The sequence below is a fragment of the Patiria miniata genome, unplaced genomic scaffold (genome assembly GCF_015706575.1).
Source record: "Patiria miniata isolate m_02_andy unplaced genomic scaffold, ASM1570657v1 HiC_scaffold_20, whole genome shotgun sequence".
Classification (NCBI taxonomy): domain Eukaryota; kingdom Metazoa; phylum Echinodermata; class Asteroidea; order Valvatida; family Asterinidae; genus Patiria; species Patiria miniata.
The window spans coordinates 3,498,340-3,520,430 of NW_024037059.1; the positions used below are offsets into that span (position 1 = coordinate 3,498,340).

Here is a 22,091-nt window from a genome sequence, read left to right on the forward strand (position 1 = left end):
GATTTGGTTGGAACTTGGCATGAGCATTGACAAGGCCAAGGGCGTGTTACAGACTCAATAATTGAGTGGCGTCATGATGACGTCATCGTGCGATTGTATATGGGGTTTTTCAAGTTTTTAAGATTATGGCCATTATCTCACGCAACGCACATGTATGTACAATGTATTTTACGTACATTTTAGCTGTCATGATGTCCGTATTAGGAGACACAGTACGCGTGCACACACGAAGGCCTAAGTGTACATGTATTCAATGTACATGTACATTATATAGACCTACACCTCACAGGCCAGCCATCGGTTGGTGACGGGCTTGGTCAAATTACTCATCGTGGCACACCGATTTAATGAATGACACATTTGGCGTCTTATAAAAATGTATGTGAATTTCAGCACTAAGTGCACTTTTCATGTAGGAAATAATACAAAATCGAAGACCGAGAAAAGTAAACAGCGCCCTCTCCTTCGACAGTGGTAGGTTTGTACGTGCAACGCGATGGCATGCAACAACTTAGTGTGTAGAAAGCTCTCCAATTCATTTCGTGACACACCATTGAGTCTGATATTCTCAATCTTTTCATCTACATGTTCCATATCACGAGTCTCTGTGCACTATTTTAAGTAAGTACTGGTACATAGTCATGTACGTGAAATTAAAGGGAGTTCCTGACTTTCGATATAGATTCTGTACGTTGTTTGAAACCATAAGTAAAGTGCTGGTGTATCCCTTTCTACGTGGCCACATAACTGGACATCCTTCAAATTTTCCAGAAACGGCTTGAAATTTTGAGACATACTGGAAAATTCTCTGATTATAGCTGCACTCAAAATTCTTTTTTTGACTAATAGCTGTATTAGGTCGCACAAAATGGTGGTGAGTGTGTGACGTCGTGATGACGTCATCAACAATGCGATTGTTCAAATCATATAGAAGGGTAAGTCCAATCGGCTAGAAACTTAGTGGGTATAAGTAGATACTATTAATAGAATGTAAATCCGAAGTGCCGTCATGATGACGTCATCACGTGATGTTTTATTAATTTTAAAACTTTTTACATTTTACTTCTACTGGCAAAATATGACATAAAATTCAATCAGATTTACTTCAAACTAGGCACAGGCAAAAACCCCAAGGTTAAGTTGGCCATAGACAAGTGATGTCATGATGACGTCATCAAGGGTCATGTGACGTCATATTTAAGGTGTGTATATTAATATTAAATATCCAATGAACTGTAAGTCCGATTGGATTGGAACTTGGTATAAAACTATATAGACAGGGACGTGTTGCAAACAAAATTGGGGTGGCGTCATTATGACGTCATCATGGGCCACGAGGCGTCAAATTAAAGGTGCATATTTTAAAGTCCTATATCTGGAAAACTTAGTCGTGGAACTATGTTCTTGCATATAATTTACCTAACTGCATATGGACAAAAACAAACATAAACTCATAAAAAAAACACTGCGGAAAAGCCCTATGTTCAGTTAGTTGGATGAATAGACATAATCTAAACTGTCATTGCCTTATTTTAGTCAGGCCAGTGACAGTAATGAATGAGTTTTTATTGAAATATGTAAGAATGTAAACTCATGCACGGTATGTCAGGGTGTGTTAAGCCAGGTAGGGAAAATGGTAAAAGTCACTTCTCTATACTGGCTATCCTCATCCCATCCCACAAAACAATCAAAAAATAATAAAAAACAAACAGCGTGTGGGGCAACACGGAGAGTGAGTGACGGGTGTGTTACGGTAGGTGCCCTACAGGTCTGTACCCCTTATGCCACCGGGAACCCTTGTCATCTTGCTATAGCTAAGATACAATTTCACAATTGAAAATTTCAACAAAGAAATTGACTGGAGCGGGGCTTGAACCTGCGACCTCCGTTCCGGTGCTCTTACCAACTGAGCTATATACAGCCTTATGTTGGCGGTTCCCCAATTACTCAATATCTTTGTTCAACTTTTCAATTGTTATAGTTCACCTGGTCAGTTTCCCTTTGCGGTTCGTTAAACAAAATTAATAGATACATAAATAAACATCAATCTTTCCGTCCTTCCACTCGAATTTCGCTCGCGATATTTCCCGTCTTTGCACGTTCCGTTCTCCGGCCGCGTACTGCACATGCTTGTTCATGCATACCAAACGAACACGGCAACTCACTATGTTACTAAAAACACATGCCTTAAAATGCCTCTGGTTCATGGAGACACACTATCTTCATATGACAAAGCTTCAGGGGCCAATTTCACGGCGCTGTTTAGCACAAAAATTTGCTTAGCACAACAAAAATATGGCTTATAAAAGTAGGTTACCAGCCAAAACTCCATGTTATGTATATTGCTCGTGATTAGTATTCACCTGTTGTTTGCTTAGCATTAAAATCACATGGAGTTTTGGCTGGTAACCTGCTTTTATAAGCCATATTTTGTGTGTGCTAAGCAAATTTTTGTGCTTAGCAGCGCCGTGAAATTGGGCCCCAGCTCAATCTCATGACATCATTTTCGTGACTTTAAAAAATGTAACAAAAAGTTACCGATACTGTATCACTAACCGATAATGTAACACAAAATTGACTGACCACACTATCAGTCACTTGTTGTTACATTACTGGTCCCAACAGATAATGTAACAAAAGCTGACTGATAGTGTAGTACATTTCACTACACCATCCGTCAATTTCTGTTACATCACCGATTACTGATACAATATCGGTCAATTTGTGTGACATTATCGGTAGGTGGAACGTTATCCGTTGGTTACTACATTATCAGTTGTAACAACCTTCTTTATCTTGACATGTGCATTTAATCATACAACATCAGGCCACAGCAATTCACAGCAATCGTATAATTTTATTTCTCGTTTTTTCCCCTTTTGTTTCGCCACCGATTATGATTTGTCGATCGACTTAAACTACGAACAAAGTTTGCATGTAAAATTTTGAATCCTTTTCAATGTATTCTCGGAATAATATCAAACTGAAAAGAAAAAAATTGTAAAATATAATAAAATTCCTGGTCTCGTATACTTAAAGCTTACACAAATAATCCTTGAAATCTTCATGGAAATGCTTCAGTTAAAAAAAGCCCCATAAGATGTTATCATTGATGCTCCAGGAGCAGAAAATTTACTTTTATTTAGCCAGTTGGCCAAGTCAGGGAGACAAATCATTGAGTTGGAATATAACGTAAGAAAGAAACCCAAAGTTTCGTAAGCTTTGTTCTCCATAAAGCTTGGCTTGTCTTCTTACAGCAACCCTCGGATGAATGAAGGGGATGTACAGATACTTTTAAAAGTGCTGTTAATAATAAGGACCGTTACTGTAACATTGTCACTCTGATAAAGTTGGAAATAATATACTAATCCCGCAACTCTTCATTTGACGGCACGAGTTAAATTCCAAGTGCAAACATGTGACTAACGAGAGAGATGTATTAATTCTATATTATTTACATACATGTGTTACTTTAAGTGTCATTAGTGAGTGCCGTTACATTGCCAGTGTGATATATTTGGCAAAGAAATACTCATTTCTACCACTCATCATTTGACGGCATGAATTATATTTAAAGAGCAAACCTATGATAAACAATTGACTTTTTTTATTTACACATTATTATGTGTGGCTACTTTAAGTTCCATCACTAAGCTAAACTTAACATTATGACTTTGATAGAGTTGGCAATAAAACACATGTATTATTTCCTACCACTCTTCATTTGACGGCGAGATTTACACGAGGGATTTTTTTGTATTTACAGATATGACGTGCTGATTTAAATGCTATTTCTAAGTTAATGTCTCGTTGAGAGAGGTGGCAATATAATATCTACGTCCTACTGTAAGTAATATTCATTAAGACGGCACAAAGTGCGATAGTAATGAAAATATTTCGATACACGATTTGATTTATCTCCTCATCAGATTCTTGCACTTGATATCATATCATTTCTAATACTGATCGGAATATTTTGTTATGAATGGATCTTTGGGACATGAAATGCGACGAATACGGAAATGACTTACTTTAGTGGGTTGACAGATATTGACTAATAAACCGATTTATCGATGTGACTCCAGCAAGTTTGGATTGTGTTTTTTCAGTGAGCGATGCGAATATCTCATAAAACAATGTCAAGCCAAACTCGTTTACAAATCATGCCCACTATTGTGCCTGCTGTGAGGTCGATTGGTCTCCATGTTTGTTGTTACAGGTAGCGACACTGGGTTGGCTGATCGGCTGTTCTGCCGCGGGTAGGCCAGGGACCGGTGCCGGCGCCGCCCCCACACGATTGCCACGCGCCGGCAAGAAGGCCTGTTTATAGGCGTCCCGGTACCTGGAGTTCACCATACCGAAGAGAAAGGGGTTGATGACCGAGTTAAGATAGGACAGCAACCGACATATCTGAAGGATCAAGAGTTCCTGCTCGTACTCCAGGGCGTAAGCCGAGATCACAATAGAGACGATCTCAAAGGGAGCCAGGAGTAGAAAGAAGACGCTGCCGTTGATGACCAGCATCTTGGCCACCTGGTTGCGGGTATGGATGGCTTGATCAGGGACGGGCACCGCTTCTTGCTGACCGATGGGCTGGTCTGCGCGCTGGCTCAGTCGACGGACTATCAACACGTACATGGTGGTGTTCAAGATGAAGGCGATGAAGAACGGTACGGTCTGGAGGGCGTTGGCGTACGACGCGGCCAAGTGTCCCGTCGCCACGCACCACGTGTATACGCTGAGAAGGTCGGCGTACTGCTCCTCTTCAGGCCAGACGAAACACATGTATTCGATGACGCTGTAGCTAGGGATAACACTGATGGCAATGAGCACCGAGACGACCCAGGAACACGCAATGAGCTTGACAGTGCGGTCCCAGCTGCTGATTACCCGATGCCGTATTGGTTTACAGATGGCGTAGTACTTCTCTAGCGAGACTAGACTGATGACGAACAGCGAAGCGAAGTAGGAGACATCCACGACCAACTGTCGAAAAAGGCATTCGAAGACGCCCTTGGTGGTTGGCGAGAAGTTGACCTTGCCGATGCAAAAGTCGTACAACTTCGTGCTGACGGCGAACACCAGAAAGGCGATGTCGGATATGGCGAGGTTGGCCAGGTAGAAGTTGGTCAAGGAGCGCATTTTCGGCACACGGCATAGCATCAGTAAGAAAGCAAGGTTGCCGATGATTCCGAAGAACATCAGGAGCGGCATCAGGATGCCGATGGCGACCGTGTCAAATTTCGAGTAGAGCTCTATCAGTGCACCAGTCGGATCAAGCGTGTAGTTCCACATAGTGTCACACCTTGAATCCATCTCTCTTTACGCAGTGCCGTTCAAACTCCGTTGGGAAAACAAATCACTAACGGTTGTGTAGACGATCCGGAGAACTCCGCATCCACTCCAGTCTTAAACTCCTGTCTGATATGGGTCTCTTACAAGCGTCATCCTTCGTTTATACGGAAAGACAACAAACCAATCTGCCAGCCGTCACCGACCAACGAAGTCTAGGCATGACAATTCTGCAGAGCTCCTCAATAATTTACAAAACTAACATCCAATGGTGACCGTCCTTTATTCTGCGGCGCCGCAGAAGTGTAGCGAAAATGTCCAGGTCAAAGTTTTTTTACGCAGAGAGACATCCACATCCGTGCTGTGAGATTGGATTACCATCTCTATTCGATAGCAGACTACAGATTAAGATGCTGGTGTCATTCACTCACTCTGTACCACCCTTATAGTCTCACACAGTCGCACCCCTGAGGTTCCTTTTCTCGAGCTGAAATTCATTTCAATCGATCGAATGTCAGGTCCACCTTTAGTCCATTTTTTTTGCCCCTGTCTTTTTTCATCGATCAACTGCGATCGTCTGTCCAAAATATTAGGAGACGTAATCGGAAAGAAAGTAACACTTCATACCCTGCACTAATATACGGATGCATTAATGTTTCACCGCAGGTGTGCTACGCCTTTGGTATAACTGTGTTTGTAGTAATTTGACGAGATCGATTTGTTGGGTACAATGGCGAAATAGGCAACGCTAAATGCGCTGCAATGGTAACCACAATCGTGTTGCCTATGTTGCCATCTAACGCCACACCATTCCACCTTAGCAGGGTGAGGCTCCGCGGAGTGAAAGACTTAGTGACTCCCGAAATCAGGGCACACACAATAATGATGAAGTCGGTCTTATCACAGAGAAAGAAACTGTTCTGATATACTGTAAGGCCATTAAAAATCCGGCCGTTTTAACCATTTTCTGCGGTGGCATCAGGCTCTCGCGAGACGCGCTCAGGTAATATGCACGCACTCCGGGCTCCTTCGACCAATAGGAATATCAAAATGCGCGCGCGCTTCGTCTTTAAGAACGCATGCAGCGAGGGCGTGAGCGTGACTCCAACGCAGTAAAATCTTCGCCGAATTCCACTATCCGGTTCTTTTGGGGGTACGTTCGTTTAGCTCACCGGAGTCGACAAGGGTCCGTGCCGTTCGATTAGCTCTGACGTCATTCTCGGGGCTCACCCCGGGTCATCCATCAGTGTCGAGTCCGAGTCCGAGTCTCGAGTCTCGAGTCACAAGCCTCGAGTCCGAGTCCGAGTCAAGAGTCACTTGTTCTTAGTTGTTCACCAAACTAGTCAAAATGTTTTAAATAATAATTGTTCAAGTAAATCCCAGTGTACTTTATACGTGTGTACCTTGTGTGTGTACATGTTTGGCCCCTGGATACGATTTTCCGCGGCGCCGTGTTTTGTCTATGGAGTAAGTATAAAAGAATGCTACGTTCGCCGCACAGATACGTAACGTTATGCGTTTTGTTTTAATGTAAATACGTGACTCCAGTCACGAGTCACCAACGTCGAGTCCAAGTCATCATTGTCGAGTCCGAGTCCGAGTCCGAGTCATTTTCCAATGTGACTCGAGTCGAGTCCGAGTCACGAAAAATGTGACTCGAGTTGGACTCGAGTCTTACAACACTGTCAGCCACCACAGACGCTGCTCGTGGAGCAGAGTCACTGGTGGAAGTGCGTCACGCATGCGTTGTTCATTCCCTAGAAACGGACAAATATGGCGGCCGGACAGCGGAAATCTGAAGTGGACTTAAAAGTTGACTGTATTTGAAGTTTAGAGGTAATCATTTATTGAGTTCATTGTGACTTTTCAGGCTATAATTTCAGCCCAACTTTTTTGAGTTTTGCAATTGACTAAAATGCAGTAAATCTAAAACTAAGACCCAATCGGAAACAGACATTTTATCAGTGGCTACGTGAGGACCGTGATGGCCCGCTGTTGAGCGTTCGCTTAGCCCAGCGGTCGTGGCTGAACCGTCTGCCTTTATCCGTGTCGACCCGGCTGAGCTAAACGAACGCACCCTTTAGTAAAAACGTCATACTCGCGCGCGCACCACTGAATAATTTATTACTATAGCGCCCATCGGATAAACATTCAAGTTGCGTCAACTTCCGGTTCCAATGGTTCCAATGCATTGATAACCATATATGGAGATCAATGTTCCAATGCTACAATGGGCAGTAGGTGTGGTTTAAACTGAACTGACGTCACACTAACGAACCGGATACGCCATCGAGAGCGTGCATGAAGCGATCTCGATAATCATCCTGATCAAAACGTCCTCGCTGATGCATTCCAGGTAATGATGTGCATCGGGTCGGGTCGACCAGGCCAAACCGACCCGAAACATTAAAGATATAAACCGAATCCGAACCGAAACCGATCTTAACTCCCTCAAACCGACCCGACCCGACCCGACAAAAAATACGGTAAAACCGGTTTATTTCGAATTATTTCGGTTTATTTCGGTTTATTTTGGGTTTTTTTCTTCAAAAGATGGCTAAACCGACCCAACCCGACCCGAAAATGTAAATGCAAAACCGAAACCGACCCGACCCGACTGAAAAGATGAACAAACCGACCCGACCCGATAAAGATGAACAAACCGACCCGACCCGACCCGAAGTCGGTTTCGGGTCGGGTCGGTTTCGGTTTCGGGTCGGGTTTGCACATCATTAATTCCAGGCCGCTGTTTACGTCGACGGAATGTTTTATTTTATGATATTAATAACTATTTGCATGGACAAGTCATCTTCTCTTCACGCATTTCTTTTCATTTTCATCACTTGTTTTGTTAATCAAAGTTTCTCATACTGAAAAACGAGCCTGACTTTTCCCAACAACTTTGCTGAAGCACCCGCTTTGATGGGGGAGGGGGCACTTGGGGTCCTCACCTTCTGGAGGGGGCACTCAGTTGGTCAGTCAAAGTCGCAAACAAGATAAAACATTCGTTTTACCACCCCATTCAAGAGGGTCGTGTCCACCTCCATTGTCTCTTATTAGATACGCGCTGCCGATGCAGAAGAGAGCGTGAAGAACGATTAAACCCAATGTTCAATGTACCGTACTCTTTTAAGAGATGAGTGGCGCGGCGGCAAAAGGTTCGCCAAATTTGTCAAGCTGGCTTTAGTTTGACAGTGTCCCCGCGAGTATATTCCCTTCAACGGAAAAAAAAGTTGTTTATTTTAAATAAAAGAAATAGAAAGAAAAAGAAGTGGAAAAAAACATGTTTAATAACTTTTGAAAACGTTCACCTTCCTGCAATGTGACACTTCCCCCGCCTCCGTCAAAAATATGTCGTGTTAGTTGTCAAAAGCAAAATTAATTCCACATTTCACTCAATCCCATGTCTTTCATTCTGTTACGTCACGCACGAGTGCCGTTTAATCCGCAGTTATTGCGCGCGGTCTGAAGGGGAAGTAATGTTATCCGGTGGCGCACCTGCCGCACCCGTCTATCTTACTCCAACGCGCCTGTCAAATCTCGTCACGCCGTATCATTCATCGACAACAAGATACTTGAGGTACATAAACGGTGTTTTTTTCTCTCTCAGATGCAATAGCGCCACCATTTCAAATTAATAATAATAGCGGGTATTTATAAAGCGCACGTATCCACCAGGACTGGTGCCCAAGGCGCTGCTCATTGGGCCCATGAAACATTCCAAATACCATCTCAGCTCCCTGGGGAGTATACAGTTCGATGCAGCCTGTTAGTTGCAAGGAAGCTAATTCACTCACAATAACCATCTCTGCCCTCACAGGTACCCATTTGCTCCTGGGTGGAGAGAAGCAATAAGTGACAAAGTGCCTTGCTCAAGGGCACACGCACCATGACCCTAGGCTGGACTTGAACCCACAACCTACAGCTTTACCCACAGACCACGAATCCAATGCCCCTAACCACGAGGCCACAGCACTCCATAAAAGTTGTGGCATTATGGAAATAAATGTTGATTGAATTGAATAACATGTATATCTCTTGAAATATGAATGGTTTAAAGGTGTTTACATAAAATGTTTAATATGGGCCAAATAACATGCTGAAGATGCTTAAATGTTTGGTTGTTCGGCAACCGGCATGACGTCACATTGGCACTGAAGCTTGCCGAGGGCCACAGGGTGCAGACCTGTAAATAGGTCCGAAATTGCCTATGCCGGCCAAATCACGATTTGCATGCCCTCCAAATTCTCCGTTATTAGAGCATTTTGAGGGCCGTGAACTTGAGGACTTGTTAAAAAAAAAAAAAGGTTGGAAGCCGTGCAAAGGACTGCGAACTCGTATTTCTCTGAAATTTGGATGAAATTAGGCCCTAAAGTGGCTCTCATTTGCAATGTAGCGTAGGCGTCCATTTTCAAAATGGCGATGGGCTTCAGGACTGCTTTAAATTTAGGGGTAATCATCTTTGGATGGATTTTTTTCTTCCAAAGTTAATCGGTTTACCCCGCAAAAATTAATTGGAAAATGAAAGATTATGAAATAAGCTTTAATTTGATGTGTGTCTTGAACACCTTGGAGAGTTGTGAGTATTTGTCATAATTTTGGGAAGTGTGCGTAATTATCACGGAGGACTATGGCAGTCTATTTACTGGTCTGCAACGCTCATTGCTCGGGCTTTTGTTGAGAAGATTAAAGAAAGAGTCCTCAACTCATATAATGGCTTAGCACGTAGAGCCTCGTTTTCAATTCTTATTTGAAATTACCACATTGGAGCTAATTTCCCGTTCAACACACGAGGTAGGCAGGAATAAAAGTTATCATAAAAATTCGGAGCAGATAATGACGCTAAAGTTAGCTTGATTTTGGATATTGGATTTTAATGATTTTTAAATTTCCGATAACATTTTGTGTGTGTGTAAAGACTTCTATAGACCGCGTGACATGTGACGTCATGCCCAAACATTTAAGCATATTTTTCCTGTTATTTGCCCCTTATTAAACAGTATATATGTAAACACCTTTAACCCATTCATGATTCGAGAGATAAACATGTTATTCAATTCAATCAACATGTATTTTCATAATGCCACAACTTGTATAAAACAATGTTACAAGTTACATGTACATCTTATAGATAAGAAAGAAAGAACAATACATTAATGGGCAATTATGGAGGCATCTTCCGAAGCCATCAATGAATAACTCATGCATCTGGTCAAAGATCAAAATGCATTAAGGTATGAGTAAAAACATAATCGAAAACATCTATATAAATAAACAGTTGAATCAGCTGATCAAATAAATAATGGAGAAAAAAAATCAAACAACTGCAGTTAACAGTAACGAATTAGTTAACAAACAAAACGAATGATAGACAACAAATTCATTATAATTTTACGCAAAATAAACAAACAAAACAATCAATTGGCAAAAGGAAATACACGACGAAAATAAATTGTAAATGCGACAATCATGCAATGGACTGCAGACGAAAACTGTTTGCTGAAAGTGTTCTTTCAGCAATACGAGAACAATTCACACACATCCCTATGTGATTTGTTTTCTTTTTTTTGTGGAAGAACAGTCTGTTACCATTTTTTGTGATCCGTGAACAGAAAATTAAAACGGTGTTTGTATTTAACACTTGAAAGGACATGAGTGTTTTGAATAATTTGTTTAGGCTACTAAAAAAAAGCTAATGAATTGGGCTTTCATACCCTAGATTTTGAAAGGGCTAAATGCCGAACTTCACTAAAACAAAATGGTCCCAACACTTGAGTTTAGTTTTTTTTTTACTCACCTTGTATACAGTGTCCATATAATTTTGCACCAAAAACCTATGATTGTGACAAAATAATTCAGATCAGCTTCAAGTTTCACAATTACGAGAAGCCCATTACACGGACAATATCGAATTTATTGCCTTGCGGCTCCCGTGTGACCTTGCGGAGTTTCAATTTACTTGGCTCTTCGAGATGTCCTTCTTCGGTAACATCAGGTATAGTGTGTCAGATAATATAAAAATTCATCAGCTCAAATTGACAAATTGAAAAAACAATTAAGGTCTTGCTGGCAATCCGCGAACACGTCAGGCTGACGATACAGTAAAACTTCGTCCGAAAACGCAATTTCAAGAGAAAAATGAAAAGAAAAAAAAGAATTCATGGTATGAGTAACCTCGCGTATCGTCCAGTAATTTGTGATGATTGGCATGTGATTGGCAGTTAATGCCACAACGAAAGTCCGATTCTTACTTCATTTTTACGGTGGAGAAAAAAAACCCGCCGAAATTGAATTTCAAACAGTTGTCGAGACATGTAATGTAATTTTGTTATCCGTAGGGATTATCTCCCCATTTCAAGCAGTATTTAAGCGGGAACCAACCGTCACGAAATCATTTAGGTGCGTGAATCGGAAAAGATTGCAGTCCGAAATAACCGCCTGTTCAGAACAAACAGTCTACCCATTCAGAAGGGGGAAAAGACTGTGTGATCGAAACGATAGTGTTGACTTCTGACTTATTCGCCAGTCGCAACTACGTGATTATAGAAGAGCCCATCATCGGATTTCCAAAAAGACCATCTTTAAAGACGGACGATTTTCTGTTGTCATGGAGAGTATCCTGTTCCTCCGCGTGGTCAAGACCATCGTTGGGCTGCTTGGTATCTTTGGTAACAGTCTCGTCTGCGTCGTCATCTACAAGGTTCCCTTCATGCACAGCCTGACCAACGCCCTGATCTTCAACCAAGCTGCCGTGGATCTCTTCGGCTCTGTCGTGCTGCTCCTCGCCAGCAACATCCCCGTACCGGACCCTCTGCCCAACACTCCGGCCGGTTGGATTCTCTGCCGGATTTGGATCGGGAACCTGTTTCTTTGGGGAGCGTTCAGTGCCTCCACCCTCAACCTGCTCTCAGTGACCATGGAGCGGTTCTTCGCCATCGTGTTCCCGTTCAGGCACACCCGTTTTTTCACCCGTCGTCTGGTCATCATTTTGACCGTTGGTTCCTGGGTTGTCGGGATCGCAGAGCAAGGAGTCTACATCGCCGTCGTGCAGGACTTCGTCGACGGAAGATGCTTCTTCGAATCCTCCTCCAGAACCCGTCCGATCGGCACCGTGTTCATTATCTTGCAGTTCTTCGTTCCCGTGTTCCTGATGTTTCTTGCTTACATCGCCATTATTTACGTACTGGTGAGAAGTGCCAAACGCGTCGGAGTGCAACCACATGTCGCAACCGCATCAGGAACCGAGGCAGAGACGGGACCGGTACCTCATCGCGTCGAGAGCCAAGGAGGATCCCTTTTGCGCGCCGGCAGGAACACCTTCAAGACTCTCTTAATCGTCACCATCTCGTATTTTATTTGCTGGGCGCCAAACTCCATCATATTCTTTCTCTTCAATCTTGGCTGGCCTCTCGACTTCACGAGCGTGTCGTACATCATATCTGTCAGCCTGGTCGCAGTCAACTCCTGCATCAACCCCGTCATATACGGGATAAAGTACAAGAGGTTTAGGCAAGGACTGCGAAAACTGTTCGGTCTGGGTGTCAATGTTGACCTCACCTCCATAATTGTGTGATTATCAATGTAGAATGTAGTCTAAGAATGACATTTTGGGGGCATCGTCTGAATATCAATTGTAAAAACTAAATCTGTTCATCCACTATTATGCATGATGGAATGTTTACGTCGTGCAGATGTAAATTGTTCATTATAAGTGGATATTATATGACCTAGATCGACGTTATTTCACGTCACGAGCACTGCTCTCCAAGATCTCGCGAGAAAATGTACCCGCTATGAGAGGGAGTAGTGTTTGATTACAGTAACTCCTGCTATATCAGAACCACCCATCCGATCCTGGCAAAACTCGGCGGTCGAATGAAAGTCGTCTGCACCATAAAGCAGTAGGTCATGGGTTCGAGTCCCACGCACGTGAAATCTCTAATTTTCTCGCAAACTCTCGGACTGCACTGAGTATACTATTTATTTAACAGTTTAAGGTGGGTATTGTTTTTATCATTTCACTTATTGGCGCACTCGTTGACAGTCAAAATAACCATGTTTTCCAAACAATTACAAGATGTTCGGCGTAAGGGCGTATAACCTGCCCGACCTTTATTTGATTAATATGATTCTTTTCGGGGTACCTAACGTTGTGCATCTTTCATCAGATTTACTTCAAGTGACAAAATCTTTGTTGAGTGCGTGTTGTGTCCAGTATAACTGAGATTAAAGCCAATTGGTAAAGACGAATTTTATTGCCCCGTCACTTTGAAGGAAACATTAAATATTGAATGTAAGAGGCAGAATAATAGTTGGATAACTTGATATTGCTTCACAGATTCACAGTAACGGAAAAGGGGACCGTAACCCCAATCTTACTACAGCTTAATCCACCTGGTGGCAAGTTTGATTGTATTTCTGTCAATTTTGACCTCTTGTTGTTATGAGTGTGACATTAATTATGGTAGCTTTGTGGCCAACTGTCTTAGCTTTGGTTGTGTTTTTTATCCACCAAGTACATAAATGATTTGCTCTGCACCCATGCACAATCCCCCACGTCAATTTCAATCACCTCTCTCACGTGTTAAGTTCATTGGGAAGTATTCACTGTGGGGGCAACGCGACACCCAAATGCTTTCATCGATTGGACCTGATCTGTTCCAAATTATAAGAGAGCAGAACCAATTGTCCCGCACTTTGGTTCGTCGATCAAAAAAGGCCCTTGATTCCGCTATACGTAAACGATTATAATTGACGAGAATCGACTTGTGTTAGGTGAAATGGCGCAATTGTAACGCGCTCACACTGACGTCCGCTACTTACGATGGTCTGCACCACGTCAACTAAAACCTAACGTGCATTAATTGTCACACTACACGCCGCAGTGGGCCTACTTTGCCATTGAAATGTCTCCCCAATGAGTAGTGTCTTCCTAATGTATAATAATTAAACGCAAGGTGTCTCCCTCAGGTATCCATTAATTTTGTAAAGGCCGCTTGAAAGTCGGCGGGAAAGCGTAAGCGAACGCGAATTTGTGTCGTCTGGGGAGTTTTCGCACTGCAAAGTTGAACACATTTCAACTCCGACGAATACGTTCGCATCGCATTCGCATGAAGTATGAACTGGCCTTTACGGTGAGGCCTTTAAAAAAATAACAATGTAACAACGTCCCTGGTGGCTGTGTGAAGGTGGCATGGCGCCCCCTAGAGGGCGCGTGACGATTATAATTGTGATCAAAAACTCTCCCGTCCTACATCCCAAGCATGTGCGTCGCGATGGGGGGGGGGGGGGGGCAGCCAAGATTGAAGAGAAAAAAATCATATTGCTGTTAATGGGTGTCCGCAGGGGTGTCAATGGGGGTGGGGTGGGTAAATGTCCCCCGCAATACCTCGAAAAATTGATAAATTGAGAATATGCTACAGAAAGTAGAAGGATTTTGAGAGTTTCGCCCCCCCCTCTGGAAAAAATCCTTGCGACGCCCATGATCCCACGGAGGATGCCGTTACAATGAAATGGAATCAATTGAATATTTTAATTTGAATAACAAAAAATACTCAAGTTGTTTTTTCTTCCCCAATTTCTTTCCACTCACTGCATCTTTTAGAATCAGAATTACAACAGTAAAATATACCTCAGGGAGACACTTTTGTTTGACATTATAGGGAGACATTGGCAAAGATATAGGGTGACATTTGACTTTCTCTTTAATGTTTCAAGGACCATTTCAAGAAGGAGTTTTAGTGACGGAAAGTGCTTAACATGATTACTGAGGTCGAAGATAGTGTAATTATAAAATGTGAGGGGGAAAAGCATTTCGAAATGGGGGCCGTTACGGGGAGGTAATTCTTGCTTTTTATTTGTGCGCAAGTCTATGGGAATATCTCCCTAAAGATACCATTCTCGATAATTATTAACACCTACAAACAAGGCATGCGACATAACAATCGTTACAAAATACCGTTCTCGTTTTTTGTTATCTTTTGATATTCTGATTTGAAAGACACTGTAAGTCCTGAAAGCCTGTAATATAAAGAAGTCAATTCTCGTGATTGATTTTGAGTTATTTTGGTAGATGACCGTGGTTCCTGCTGCTGTGATTGCTGCTAACCTCTTTCCGCAAGACAACCGATGCGCAAAGACGTAATAAGCATCCAATTTTGCCAGCGGGGCCTAACAAAGGGCGCTGTGATTATTATTGCGCTTGTCAGACGTGTCAATTTTATTGTGTGCCAGGCGCGTGGCTTGACTGCAACGTTGGAGGAGGTAGCACTTATATTGTAAACATAACGTAGCGCATCAAACACTCTAACAGAAGATTTGCACTCTTGAAAACTGAAGAAAGACGCTTCGTACATAAGTGTAAAAACCGACACCAATGTGCGACTGATATTCACGAACGGCAAACACCATTTTGATGACGATTAATTTCATGTTGTCATCATGGAGAGTATATTGTTCCTCCGCGTGGTCAAGACCATCGTTGGGCTGCTTGGTATCTTTGGTAACAGTCTCGTCTGCATCGTCATCTACAAGGTTCCCTTCATGCACAGCCTGACCAACGCCCTGATCTTCAACCAAGCTGCCGTGGATCTCTTCGGCTCTGTCGTGCTGCTCCTCGCCAGCAACATCCCCGTACCGGACCCTCTGCCCAACACTCCGGCCGGTTGGATTCTCTGCCGGATTTGGATCGGGAACCTGTTTCTTTGGGGAGCGTTCAGTGCCTCCACCCTCAACCTGCTCTCAGTGACCATGGAGCGGTTCTTCGCCATCGTGTACCCGTTCAGGCACACCCGTTTTTTCACCCGTCGTCTGGTCATCATTTTGACCGTCGGTTCCTGGGTTGTCGGGATCGCAGAGCAAGGAGTCTACATCGCCGTCGTGCAGGACTTCGTCGACGGAAGATGCTTCTTCGAATCCTCCTCCAGAACCCGTCCGATCGGCGTGTTGTTCATCTGCTTAAAGTTCTTCGTCCCTGTGCTTCTGATGTTTTCTGCCTACATCAGCATCACTTACGTATTAGTGAGAAATGCTAAGCGCGTCGGAATGCTACAGCCACTAGCGGCCGCATCAGGGACTGGGGCAGGGACGGAACCTCTTCCTGCTCGCGTGGAGACCCAGGGAGGATCCCTTTTGCGCGCCGGCAGGAACACCTTCAAGACACTCTTAATCGTCACGATCTCGTATTTTGTCTGCTGGGCGCCGAATCAGGTCATATTCTTTCTCTTCAACCTTGGCTGGCCTCTCGACTTCACTAGTTTGTCGTACATCATATCTGTCAGCCTGGTCGCAGTCAACTCCTGCATCAACCCCGTCATATACGGGATAAAGTACAAGAGATTTAGGCAAGGACTGCGAAAATTGTTTGGAATTGGTGTCAACATGGACCTTAGCTCCGTGCAAGTGTGATTAGCAATGGAGATTTTTAAGGGAATGTCTTTGGCAGCAGTTGCACTTTTCCTTCGTGATTGTGTATTTCATTGCGTAATCAACTGTGTTTTACAAAAAATAAATGGTCCGCCTTATGGTGAAAAGGTCCACTTATAAAAACGACCCTCCCCTTCCATCTGATGGGCTACGGCCCTGGTCTTTGAATATCGTGAAAAAGTCTCTAAAACGTTGCTACGGAAGTAATAAAGCTGTTCGTTGTTCATAATTTGAAACTGTGTACACGGTGAGCACCATAACTCTATCAACCAGTCCGGGAGGTTTTCACTTATTCCCATAATGTAATGGCGCTTTTCAGGCACTTGATGAAAAATACTACAAAGTGTGTTTCTGACAATGGGCAGTCACAAAGGCAAAATGTGACCGTCCTCGAGTTTAAATTTAGTAACACACTTATTTGTGGCTTACATAGTGATCACATTAATCACCGTTAGAGATCATGATAAATTAATTAGTAAGTTTCAGGTTGCACAATATGCGTTAATAAATCTTGTCACATGATGCAACCGCACATTGTACTCTTAGTGTTGTCAGAGACATTGTTCTGTCCATTTTGCGGATTTTCTAAACGTTAATGTGTTTTCAAAATTCAGAATTTTCAAAACATAGGTTTGATAATTTAGCACCTGCACAGTAACGTTTGAAACATTTTTTTTCACCGTTGGATTCCGATGAACCTTAATTTACACTTATTATTGCTGTTGTGAAACTAGTGCTCAGTAATCTCCGTTTATTCTCCCCTATTTTGCATTTTACATTTATTAACTTTATGCACTTAAAAAAATACCTATTGTCAGACAGATTTGGCTTGAAACTATTAGTCGGTCATTATTTGACAGTTTTGTTTGGTGTAGATTGTAACTTAATTAATCAAACACTGCTGATGTTTCGTCGCCCCATCATCTCAGCTTTTCTTCGTACCGTTCGTTTTCCATCTATGATTTACTCTGGAAATGCTTGTAGTAGTTATATACTTTTGTGTGTAGTTTTTTTTTGTATAAAAGGGAAATAAACTCAGCAGAATTCAATAGATTAGTAAAAACAGATTATCGTGTATGCAGAAAGTCATTCAAACATTGGATCGATCGTTCTTCAAATTTAATCTTCTGTGCAGAATGGTCGATCTAGACTCAAATTAAAGTAACTGTTTAAAAACATGTAGCAATTATCAAAACAAGAGCAGATGAGATATGTTATAGACTGATATTTTGGACATATTTGGTGAACGTTTCAGGTATATCCATTGTACCATTTCGAAGAAAAGCGCTAGCAAAGAACGCACGCTAAAAACACTATGACCACTAATTGACTGAAATCGCGTACTAATGTACGCGATTTCAAACAATGCAGTCACATCAGTACGCGATTTCAATAAATTTGTTAAACCATGGAACCGTGGTCAAAGTGGGTTTTTTTAGCGGGTGTTCTTTGCTAGCGCTTTTCTTCAAAATGGTACAATGGATATACATGAAACTTTCACCAAATATGTCCAAAATACCAGTCTATAACATATCTCATTTGCACTTGTTTTGATAATTGTTACAAGTTTTGAATATTTTCTTTTCACCCTGCACTACTGAAAGAGTGTGCGCAAGATTCCCTTTTTTTTTTACAAGAAGGACGATCAGTTCTGCAAGAGTGAATTATGTGGCGAACACTGCTGCGTCCATGCCAGACTATTTTGACACTGCCTTGAATCATGCAGAATCAGATGTTTTTTTAATATCTTGTATAAGAGACGAATACTTACAAATACCATTTGTGTAGCTTGGTTTGATGACGAGCTTGTTTAATGTAATGATTGTCTGCTTCGCCAGCCAATTACAAACACGCTTTGCTAACGGCAGACCGGGCTGCAATTGTTCTCAAATACAAATGACACGGCGTATACAGAGATGAAGCACGCCAGACAAGAAAAAAACCCTAGAAATCAAAATAATTAACCAACAAAAAATCTTGTTTGATGTATTTCAACTAACTAACCAACAAATAATTGCCGACAATTGCTCAGACCATAGACTAATACATGTATTTGAAAGAAGAACAGGTATACAACTTCGTATTTTCTTCAGAATTCAGAAAACAATGAAATATATTTACAAGCGTTTTGGTGAAAATAAGTATATTTCGTCTATAAATAAATTAATGTGATGTTTGAGTGCTGTTATTCTAGTGAATTTCTGTCCTCAAAAGGGGTATCTCTTTTTAAACACTTTTTTTTTTGGCGAAATACCATAGTTCTCAGTGAGGACCGTTTTCCATCAAACGTGTCTTTCATGTGAATTTGATAATTAAATGCTTTTTGAAACTGTTACAACGTGTATGGACAAAAGGGGTACATTTCTAGTCCGTGATGAAAACGTTACGGGTCAAATTGTTAAAATGTCACACAGTTCAATCGGAAACGAACAAAGGGTATTTACTTTTTTGCTGAAGTCTTGAATTTGTTGTGCAGCGTAATTAGTGATGGCGACGGCCAGCGAAACGGGGTGAAACGGATGATAAAAACATTTGATTTGATCAATTTGCATTGATGTTCAGCTGTGAAACAAAACTGTCAATGACAATTTAGGGCAACCTTAATTTCAAGTGTAGGGAGTGTGGCCTAGTGGTTAGGGTCCGTGACTCATGATCAGAGGGCCAGGGGGTTCGAATCCAACTGCTTGTCATATGCTGTGTCTTTGGGCAAGCCACTTTACCCCCACTTGCCTCTCTCTACCCAGGAGTATAAATGGGTACCGGCATTAGCTAGGGAGTAACCTGCGATGGAATGGCATCCCATTTAGGGGGAGTAGAAATATTTTCAGACGTTTCATGCCACTGAAACTGGAGATAAACGCCAGCCTGATGGGCCACATTGGCTCGTGACAGACTTAGTTTACTTTAATTAAATTTTGATTTCACTTTTTTGCCTAAACGTCTGGGTATCAACATGCACGCTTGTACTTATAGGCACTAACGCCTTTTTTGTTTGGCTTTCTAATTTTGTGCGCTTGATTTGTTGTTGTTGTAAAATACTAGTAGGTATATGATCACATGCTTGTTATTGTGGGTTTTTTTGGCCATCATGTGCAGTATTGCCAAAACTTTGTGGAATACTATGCTAGAAATTTGTTGTTTTCATATCCACTTTAAAGGCATATATCGTTTGCATTTATCAAAAAACAAGTAACCCAGCAAAATTATTGTCAAAATGCTTATTTGGATTAAAGATCATACTGGTACTAAACACCTTTACCCCGAAATACCGTCTGGCTTAGCTCAAGGGCGGATCCAGAACGGAGGCAAAAATAGTTTTGGTCCCCCGAAAAGTGGGTCCAAAAAATTACGGCGTGGGGTTCCAGATGCTCTGCGGTGCGATCTGAAGCAATGTTAGACCACTTAACCAATTTTCTTGAGGAAAAGATGGTCGTGTATGCAGTGCCTGCCTCTATTGCGACGTAACTTTAAAAACAAAATGGGTTCTTTTATAATTTTTTTTTGGGGGGGGGGGGGCTTGGCCACCGTTGGCCCCCCTCCCTGGATCCGCCCTTGGCTTAGCTGTCATTAATTTTAGAAGAAATCAAGAAATGTAGAAGATTTACGTAAAAATAAAGTTACATAGACGAAATTGTTTAATTCGTGGTTAAAGGTTGTGCATGGTTGTTCGCTGTTTTCAACAGGTCAGGTTTTCAACATTCTTCTTGGGATTTTGAGTGGTGTTATTATTGTAAACGAAAAAAAAAAATGTATTCCATATGATTCGATATGTCTTTAATTGTAGTAGTTTCACCTATCACGTAAAACAAAAAAGCCAAAAAAAGAAAAGAAAACAAGGCCGCGACCCATATTCCCAAAAGATATCGCTCTTTTTTTAGGTCACGTTTCACGGTCTGGCGACATTTGATTCATCTCACAACGTCTCTCTGCAGGGAGACCTCAATTTTGATGGCGAAATGGCGGTTGCAGTTGATGAAATAATAATCTTATATAATTTTGTTTCGACTCTTTCCTTTTTATTCATCAGTGAAAGACTCCTTCGGCAAACGAAGAGGTACGGAGAGACGAATTCAGTTATTCAAAAAATTGAGAAAAATGTAATCACGCTGGCCTAGTGCATCGAGGCTCCACTAATTTCATATGATTTATCAATTTATAATCCATCCTACGCAGGCAGCACAATATGCCAAAAGTCGATTGAACCAAAGGACTTTTTCCCCTTTTTAAATAGCCATAGAATCTTAAACGACGTCATCAAATTATTAATTTCACATAAATCAAACAAATGAAACATTTTGTTCGTACACAATCAGTATTTCTCGCGGTTCCTGTGCATGTTTTGCTTGGTGATAAGAGCATTTTTCTCTCTCAGTGTGCCGTGAAAGAAACAAAATAAGATCAAACATTTGTCCTTTTCTGACTCAGAACTCAGGATGCAGGAGCTCAGACTAAACATGGTCTGTGCACTATTGTGTCGCCTCTGTAATCTTGAGGCAAATGGCTCGATTAGCGGAGGACACGTTGCCGGGGTAACTTAATGCGCCAGAGGCTCTTGAAGATTTGCAGCATGCAATTGACGTGAAAGGGCAGAGTTTTTAGTGAACATTTAGAAATCAAAGAACAGAAAAGGACGCTGATTCAAATGTTCAAATGTTTGATTTTCATTCCACAAATGCTCTGTTACACTGAGATATTTTTTTTGTAATGAATTTACAGGTGACTTCGCCATCAACTTACGATCCGTGCTTAATAACAAATTGAGCAGATTTTTGACGTTCCCTTGCCATTTTAAGAATCTCATGGACTCGATGACATCGGCGTTGTCGTTACCCTTGTCGTCATTGATGTCGTTTTGGTCTTTTTTTTAAGGTTTCAAGGTGTTTTTTTCCCCTCGGTATCAAAATCAATCAAGAATAGAAATCAGTTACATATAATACAACAACCATTATACTATAGAAAGTGAATGATTTGAAGATACTGCAGAAGAGCCCATTAAGAAGCAAAGCTTTTAAGCATGGGCACCAGACAGTCACGCTCATTGAGCCCGAACCAAGAGAGGAAGTAACATACAAAGAACACCAGTGGATGGTATAAGTCACATGTAACAGAGGCACACTGTTATTTCGGTTGTGTAAACATCAAACGGTTGTGTACTATATGAACCTAGCAACATGTCGTGTAAACTGTTGTTTACACAACTTGTGTAAAATATTACACAACTTGTGTAAAATATTACACAACTTGTTCAATTTTTTTTACACAACTGGTTGCTAGGTTCATATAGTACACAACCGAAATAACAGTGCAGGGCTCAATGAGCGTGCTGTAATTAAAAAAGTGATTTACACAGAAAACCAACATACTAGACACATTAC

General features: G+C 41.8%; 3 protein-coding genes across 3 annotated transcripts; 2 read left to right on the forward strand and 1 right to left on the reverse strand.

Annotated features, from left to right (window-relative positions):
* Positions 1-4,170: 4,170 nt before the first annotated feature.
* Positions 4,171-5,834, reverse strand: LOC119727217 (allatostatin-A receptor-like). The gene has a single exon (XM_038199081.1). It carries the CDS (start codon positions 5,314-5,316, stop codon positions 4,171-4,173), a length of 1,146 nt encoding a protein of 381 aa, XP_038055009.1. The 5' UTR covers positions 5,317-5,834.
* A 6,065-nt stretch (positions 5,835-11,899) lies between these two features.
* On the forward strand, positions 11,900-12,865 carry LOC119727218 (galanin receptor 2b-like). Its single transcript, XM_038199082.1, has one exon. The coding sequence runs from the start codon at positions 11,900-11,902 to the stop codon at positions 12,863-12,865; it is 966 nt and encodes a 321-aa protein (XP_038055010.1).
* A 2,867-nt stretch (positions 12,866-15,732) lies between these two features.
* On the forward strand, positions 15,733-16,698 carry LOC119727222 (galanin receptor 2b-like). Its single transcript, XM_038199088.1, has one exon. It carries the CDS (start codon positions 15,733-15,735, stop codon positions 16,696-16,698), a length of 966 nt encoding a protein of 321 aa, XP_038055016.1.
* Positions 16,699-22,091: the final 5,393 nt, after the last annotated feature.